This window comes from Morone saxatilis, unplaced genomic scaffold (assembly GCF_004916995.1).
Source record: "Morone saxatilis isolate NCDOM2014 unplaced genomic scaffold, NCSU_SB_2.0 Contig16, whole genome shotgun sequence".
Taxonomy (NCBI): domain Eukaryota; kingdom Metazoa; phylum Chordata; class Actinopteri; family Moronidae; genus Morone; species Morone saxatilis.
In genome coordinates, this window is record NW_023339718.1 from 3,181,081 (window position 1) to 3,189,564 (window position 8,484).

General features: G+C 39.9%; 1 protein-coding gene across 2 annotated transcripts in view; it reads right to left on the reverse strand.

Moving 5' to 3' along the window:
- Nucleotides 1-1,394: 1,394 nt before the first annotated feature.
- dtx1 (deltex 1, E3 ubiquitin ligase) overlaps nt 1,395-8,484 on the reverse strand; it is a 53,565-nt gene continuing 46,475 nt past the window's right edge. For both annotated transcript variants that reach the window (XM_035658379.1, XM_035658380.1), the window contains exons 8-10: nt 7,548-7,709; nt 6,183-6,272; nt 1,395-4,231 (exon numbers count right to left, since the gene is read on the reverse strand). In XM_035658379.1, coding sequence (XP_035514272.1) covers nt 4,007-4,231; nt 6,183-6,272; nt 7,548-7,709 — 477 coding nt within the window. In that variant the 3' untranslated portion in view covers nt 1,395-4,006. The remainder of the gene's footprint in view (nt 4,232-6,182; nt 6,273-7,547; nt 7,710-8,484) is intronic.

Genomic DNA, 8,484 nt, shown 5'->3' on the forward strand with positions numbered 1-8,484 from the left:
TGTTTTCTAATACATAGCATGTGGACATCCTCGGATCGTGACCCCTTTCGTTTAGAAACCTGGAGGTAGGCACCCCATAAAGAAAACATCCATCGTCATTTAAACCAAAAGAATCTGCCTTCTTGCTACACATAAATCATGTATTAGATCTTAAAAATAGTAAATTGCATAAACACCATCTCTCTCTCTTTCTTAATCAAACAAATACCAAACCATGTTTTATTCATCATTCCCATATAAGTCTGTACACACCTGAAAAGTCTAAAGGGCCTGCATCGTTCATACTACAAGGCCGATACATGGAAAGGAAAGGTTGAAGAAGCAAACATTTGGATTTCTCTGGTTAATGAAACTTCACTCAACGTGGAAAAAATTCCCTGATAGATTGGAAGCATTCTCTCTTGCTGTCCCGTATTATAAAGGGAGTCAAAAAGGTCGTGAAGGAGAAAACTTGAGATGGAGCAGGCCAAACAATGACAACACCTGGGTCAAAATCACACAGACACATACTTTTAGTGGTTTGTTTTAGCCTGTGCAGTTCAAAGACCCTGAAAACTGTTAAGTATTTCTCTGTAAGATTAAATATTCATGATTAAATAAGCAGCAATAAAGCTAATGTTTGGATAATCATCCTTAGCTGATTTTTGTGAAGAGTTTAACTTGAAGACTCAAATTGGCTTGGGGTCACTGCTGGTATTGTTATCTCAGAGGAGGGCCACTACTAAGTACAATAAAAAAGCGTAATATTCTTAAAATACTTCCATTACTGACATTATACTGAACAAAAACATGCAAACAGCAGTTTTTATACATCTTTATATCATCATTTTCATATTATTTGTAAGCATTTTTGACAAAATACAGTTCAATATATATATATATATATATATATAATTGTGTTTTTATTTTAATTGCATATGAAGGGGCCATTTAACTTGATATGAAACAACTATAAAAATTTATAAAAAAAATAAAATCTTGCGGGCCAGATATTATAATATTTTTGACATCATGTCGCAGGTCAGTGTGAGGAGGATAGAGGGCCGGAAATGGCCCCCAGGCCAGCAGTTTGAAACCCTTGCTTACAGCTAGCATACATTGCTAGTTAGCTTCAGACATCTGTACATTAAATTGGGTGTTTTTGAGGCAAATCATCAGCGCCGCGGTATCAAAGTCCATCAAGTAAATCATGATGTAAAACCCCTGTTTTATAGCTTCAAATAACTAATTAAAACCAAACTTAGCTTGAACATACATCAGAGTGATCAGAACTACCTAAAATGACAGAAGCAATCTTTGGGAAACATTTATTTGATATGTATTTTGGTTTTTTAGTTTGGCCCATCTGCTAACATTGAGGCTTTATGACCTATACTGCAGACAGCCACCAGGGGGCGATCGATATGTTTTGGCTTCACTTTTAGAGAGCTGTCATGTCATCCTTGTTTATATATCTGAACACACAAATACAACAAAATCTCATTTAAAATAACCAAAAATGTTCAAACTTTGGAAGAAAACTGTTGAACTACAGAGAAGGATAGTAGAGAAAATAGGTTTACAGGGCCTTTAAAAACATTAAATTCAGTGTACTTAGATTGACAACTGACTGAGGTCAATCCCACCAATATGTTGCTTCGCTTAGTTAAAACAAACTCCAAGCATTATGTGTAGCTTCTTTTTAACCCAGGTGTGATGTTTTCATCTTCAAACTGAGCAAAGATTGCTGACTGCATCCATTCCCATGTTCTGGACAAGTAGAAAAAGAGAAATGGTCTATTTGGAGGGGAAACGGTCATGTTCATGCTGCTAAAGCTCCCCCACCAATAATAAAGACACATTTACTGTATTTATTGGGAGTCCCACAGGGGATCGACTACACAGATTCTACATTAAGGTAACGACAGCAGCATACGCTAAGACTACTTGTAATATAAGACGTCCATAACATGTCGTACATATTTCAACAGTCCCTGACATACTGACAAATTCATCTTTGCCAGATTTTATGTATTCATGGTAACATGTGCCTGTGTATAGATATGTGGGCCCGTCGATATCATTATATTTTCTATATAGAAGAGTATAAAAATAAATTAAACTTAAACACCATCGACTCAAATTGAGCTTGAATTTAAAGGTATATCACATCTGCAAATGTATATTATATATATTTTTTAAAGCATTGCAAGCCAGTTTATAAACATCAACTTAAAAAAAGGACAGATTTTGTTGCAATTTAAGACATTTTTCTAAAAATTAAACTACCGATTAAACAAAACCGTTGCCTCAAAGTGCTATGGAAGACTATGATTCACTCCAAAATGAAGCTCACAGCTGGGTGTCCACTCGATAAACCTTACATCTACACCCCCGCTCATTAACATTGATCAGATATATTTATGGAGAATTATGCAGCACTGGGTTATCTTTTATCTCAGACTAAAGAAACATCACATCTCCTCCAAGGACCTTCAAAAAGTCTTTAGCTTACAGGCATAATATCTGAGGGGTAAAGAGGAGAGCATAGGAAAAAATGGTTACCAGCAAATTACATACCAACATTTGCATGGTTCTTGGGGAGGAGTAGGAGGAGGAGGAGGAGGAGAAAAGTGTGAGCGAGGCCATACTTTAGGAATCGGCCCTAGCAACTCTTGAGTGAGCTCACGCAGGAAATGAGATATTTCACTGCTCGCTATACAAGCAGTGGAGCCCCGTGCACTGCCTAGCAGCAAACAAGCTCACCAGAGACTTTCAGATGGCAGGCGAGCAGGAGCGCTGCCCAAAATGCATCTCAGAGGAAAAACTGTTGGTGTTTAAAAGAGGAGACGTCCATCTGTGAGGAGAGTGTTCAGCTATTCTCCTCAAGGACTTCGAGCCAGCATATTAATGCCTCAAAGCACGCAATCACACACGCTCGCCCCTCATGTATGGTCAGCATGATGGATCGTGCCAACGCCCGGGTTTGCTCCAGCAGGGAGAAAAATAATGCCGGCTTTATATTCACAGAGGTCACCGTCATCAGTGTGTCAACAAAACAAATGAGTTTAACCTTGGAGCATAGCAAACCCCGCTTCACAACCTCAGTCTTTCAAGTTACAACACCTTGTAACAAGCATCAAACTGACCGGTGAGATGCTTGTTTCATCTATTTCATGTCTCCTCTCATGGACAGTCCACAAGGTTAACCACACAACATACGTTTACAACCAAACACTAATATTTCATAGCCTTTAGCTCTCTGGAATCTACTTCATGCACTACAGAACACGCTTTCATTTTACAGAACAACTGACCTAAGGTATCAGAAGTGGAAAATGTCAGAGATGCCCAGTGCAACTTTACAGTAACATCACCAAAAAGCCCAAATCCTCTCCTTCAAATCACAAAACCACCACTTGTTACACGACAATAAATAATTATTAGAGAAAAGGGGGGAACAAAATATCGATTCAGGATCATTCCGAATGCTGAAATTCTCTTAAATGTCTCTTCACAAAAACAAGCAACAACTGATCTAATGACACCTCGCCCTATTGCAGATATTCGCCCAACATTCATTATGCAGCGTTAGTCTGGGCCATGCATTCTGGAGTTCAGCATTTACAAATATGCCTTTGTATAGTTTTGGCCCCTCAGGAGGACAGCTTCAGTTTGGATCTAAAAGGGGTTAAATACCATTTACCTGCAGCTACCGACATCAAGAGAGAAACGTCACCTCATCTTTACATTCTTCAACCCTCTGAGAAAATTTGGCATAAACACACATGCTCAAGGCATGGATCAAGAGACAGCAGGGGGGGGATCTTAGGTTACACACATCAAAAAGACTGATCATAACCACGTCATTTATTTTGCTTCCGTTGCTCTTGTGCCACCACTTCTGCAGGGGTTTTTTTTGTTTGTGGGGAGTAAAGAGTTGTCGGCCCGTCATGCAGTGTCCCTGTTTTCTGGGAGACGGCGTGGCATGGTGGGTTGTGGTCCTGTGTACCAGCTCAGCTGCACATCAGTCCTTCAGGTTGTCCTCGCCGACCCCCTGGGCCGACAGCTCTGTCAGGACGTTGTCCAGGTAGTTGGGGTCGGGGTAGCCGTGGCCGGTCAGGTTGGAGCCGAATTCTGTCTTGTGGTGAATCTCGTTCCACACCACTGTGTCTGACTCGCCCGTGGTGCTGGACGTGCCGATGGTGAAGATGAGGCGTCGGTCCCAGGCCATGATCAGCAGCTTCAGGACCTGGAGGGACGGAGGAGGGTGGAGAAGGAAGTTATTATCCCTCTATAGCAAGAAGAAAGTAGCACACCACATGCAGGACTAGTGGGTCTCAACATTTGAAGCAAAAGCACATTTTAAGCCCCTTTCACACTGGACAAAAAACCCCACGAACATCTGGCTTTTGTCTTTAATGAGAATTTGCATTCTTTCCAAATGTCTCGGCATTAATCACTAGCACTTATCAGCTCCAGCTCCAATCGGCAGAGATGGAAACATGTGACACCAGTGTGAATTGTCATTATTGTATTTATTGTTTTTTACAGTCCATAACAACATGCAATAGTGATTTTGTTCTTAGTACTGTGCAAGTAAGTAAGATGTATTTATATTATAAATAAACGCCAGATAATCGTCATCGGCCAATGTCTGCTGAGAATTATTCCATAGTTCAGGTGCTACTGCCACCAAAGCTCGATCAGCACAGGTTTTAAGGTGGGTGCGTGGCACAGACAGCAAATTTAGCACATTTGACCTAAGGGAGCGAGCTGATGAGTAAGGGTGCAGGAGCCCGACCGCGCAATGCTCTGTAAGTAAGAGTGAGAATTTTAAACTGGGTCCTATAGGCAGCAGGGAGCCATCGAGGAGATGTAAGTACAGGGGTAATGTGAGGCCATCTATTTGATCTAGTGAGTAGTTGTGCAGCAGCATTCTGGATTGCCTGCAGACGATTAAGGGCAGATAAGTAAAGAGAAAAGTATGTTACAGAAGTCAGTGCAACATGAGATGAAGGCATGTAAAGCACTGCTAGTTCAACGGTTGAAACTACAGAATCTCAGTTAACTAATAGTTCTTAAGTGGAAAAACACACTGGTGTTGAATGACAAAGGTTCATAAAATATTACCCCTAAATTACAGATGAAAGAGGCCCAGTATTCTGCATATATGTGCTCATTTTGGTGTAAAAAGGTTGGCAACTGGTGAGTATATTGTGAGAGAATAATGCTGGTCCTCTTTCACAACATTTGTTTTGACGTCTCACTATGGTCTATTGACACATCTCAATCATCTTACTCAGAAACTCGTTTTTTCCAGTTAATAGTGAAACTACTGTCTGAACATTGAACTCAAAGCGAGTCATCCCAAAACTGAAATGTAATCTGTGTTCTCGTTAAGAGAAACTAAATGGCTGTTAAATAAGATTCTCGACTTTGATCTTACTGAAATAAAATAATACAATAACAATAGTCATCACGATCCCTGGATTTGAAAGCAAGCACATTTTTAACAGCCAAATTTTGTGCAGCAAAATAGTAATAACATTAATTGATTGACAAATTTACAACCCCAGAATAATACATAATTGTGTTATTAATACATGTAAGTACAAGATTTCATTTGGCACGCAAGGTCCTGTGAGTAAACCTGAAAACAAGAAAGCTGCAATGATAAGTTGTAAGAAATTGACAACTATTTTGATAATAATTTTGAGTCATTTTTCTGCTTTCAGCTTCTCAAATGTGAATATTTTCTGGTTTATTCACCCTCTTATGACAGTAAATATCTTTGGGTTGGGGATAAAACAAGACATTTGAGGACGTTAGCTTGTGCTTTGAGAAACAGTGATGAACATTTTTTTTACAATTTTCTGACATATCATGGACCAAATAATTAACTGATTAATGAAAATAACTGTTAGGTGCAGTCCTGGAAAACAATAATTCATGTGACTTTACAAGAGACATAAATAAACAACTTTAATACAAGCTCATCATAACAATGAAGTCAGTTTAGTACATTTAGTGAAGAAAAACCTAAGAACAAATACAAGCACAGATTGTAGAAAGAGCAGAACAGCTTTCCCCTCTAGAGGAATTAATTGTACTGTATGCAGAAGGGTGCACTGGACTCCAGCGTGGCTTTAATGCTCATTGAGGTTTAATGTTAGATCAGTGCTTTCTTGGTCGGGGCTTACCTTCCTGCCTTTCTCATTGTCAGGGAGGTAGCAGTGTCGAGGAAACCCTCTTGCACTGAACTTCTTCCCGGGGTTGGGATGCTCATTGGTCTGGTGAAAATGTCAAGAACAAAAACAAACATTACAACTCCTTTTCCTCCAATTGCAACTTAATTGCACTGAAAATGTCAACAGCACCCAAGGGACGAGCTTTAATGTCCACGCTGCTTACAATAGCCCTGTGTACAAATCATTGGAGAGATATGCTATTGTAAATATCCAATTATCTCCTTAAATATCACATTTCAGAAAGTTTTCAAGGCTCCAATGTGAAAAAATAAAATCTTGTCCGTGGGGGGCAAAGATAAACTGGTCACCAACTCTTCCTGCACCCTCACCAGAAAACCCCCCACCCTTATTAATGAAGGAATCATACTATTACAACAATTATTTCCCGGGTGGAGACTAAACCAGTGTCAAAAGAAGAGATTCATTAGTGACTCCAAAGGATTATTATTTAGTTACGGTTTCCTTGTGATGACAAACACATACTTTCCCTATTTTCATACTTCTAGTAATGTTTAAACTGTGTTGCAAACACATTGCTGCTGCTACAAGCTTGCCTTTCTGCCTCTAAAATGTCACATTATTTACTGTCTTTCCCTATTTTTTCACTGGGAAGTACATGTAGCCCAAAGACACAGACCGGCAAACCAGTCTGAGTGCAAAGCAGCAGAAAACTACTTAATTTATACATGCAGAGTGTATTTTCTGTCTTTTGTTTATCGTGTTGGAAACAGAGGTGGGAGATCAACAGAACAGAAATGTTCCCTGGTGGTAGTGCTGTGCTGGTCAGGTGACCCTCCAGTATTCTCTGTCCCCCCGGGACACTAAAGCCTGCTCCTCTGGTGGAAAAAGGTCAGTTTATTGACTCTATTAAAGCTTCTCTCAGTAGTCAGGATGAAATACGCGACCTTTTTTTTTATCTCATCGGCTCAAGCCTGGGCTGCAAAACATGCTCTTCTCTCTGCTGCAGATGTGATGTACATTCAAAATGACCTTCATCTGATTTTATCTTCATTTTGTAAATCAATTTATTTATATACTAAATGATGAATTAATTACTTAAAAAAACCCTGAAAATGAATAGATGATGAAGATAGTCATTAATCATAGTCCTAATATAATGACTATAAGTTGCCCAGAACCACAGTGTGATCCATAAGAAGGCTGGTTTCTTCCGTGACTTACACCTCACCTTCCTGCACGAACAACCGACCGTCAAACTTAAGCCGATAAGCAGCAGTTATAGAAAGGGCTCAGATTTAGAGAGGAGAGACAGTGGATCAAGGCGCAAGAGCAGCACTGGGATTTAACGGTTCTGACCTGGATGCCAGCAGGAATGTCATAGACGATGCGGATGGTCTTGGAGTCTGGGTAGCCGGGCAGGCAGTGGGGGATGACGTGGTACTCCATCTTCCCAGGGGGCTGTGTGCCTGTTTTCTCCCCGTAGATGGTTTTGCATGTTGGACACTGAAGACTGCCATCCTGGTTTAAAAATAATGGTAATGGAATGACACCATTGAAATAAGACCTTTAAAGGGTCAGTTCACCCAAATTACAAAGACAATTTCTTTTTTTGCTTTACATCCAGTGTTAGTTTGTGGTGCTTAAAGCAAATTTGTATTTAATGCTGCACTCATTTTTTATTTTTATATCAACAATGAGTGAAATGACTGTGTATAAAGTAAAAGTGTTTGCTCGTAGTGATGAATCTACAGATAATTATCACCCAACTCTGCAGTTCCTCTCAGATCTATGAAGCATTTTGCCAACTTTCAGCTCATTGTTTCGGTTTTACGTCCTACGAATTTTATATTTCAGTTAATTCTCACTGGTGTAAACAACCTCATATTCTGCGACAGGATGCTGTTTTCAGCAGACGTCAAACTCAAAATAAACCCACTGTACACTAACTGCTCAACACCAAATAGCAGAATAGCAAAGTTAGCAACTAGCTAGCAAACCAAGTGGAGAATTTAGCAGCTAACAGACATTTCCCGGGTGGAGACTAAACCAGTGTCAAAAAAAGAGATTCATTAGTGACTCCAAAGGATTGCTCACATTGATCTTTATAGACCCGGGGTTTAAATGAAACCCAGGTCACTGTGGTAAGGACTGATGGGGCACATGCTTTACCAGGTGAGCTAACAGGGCACCCGTCAAATGTAGTTTTTCAATGCTCTGACCTCCTACAGTGGGTGAGAAACATAAGATGGATATTTCAAAACTTGGACAAATAAAACCAAAACTATCTACAAGG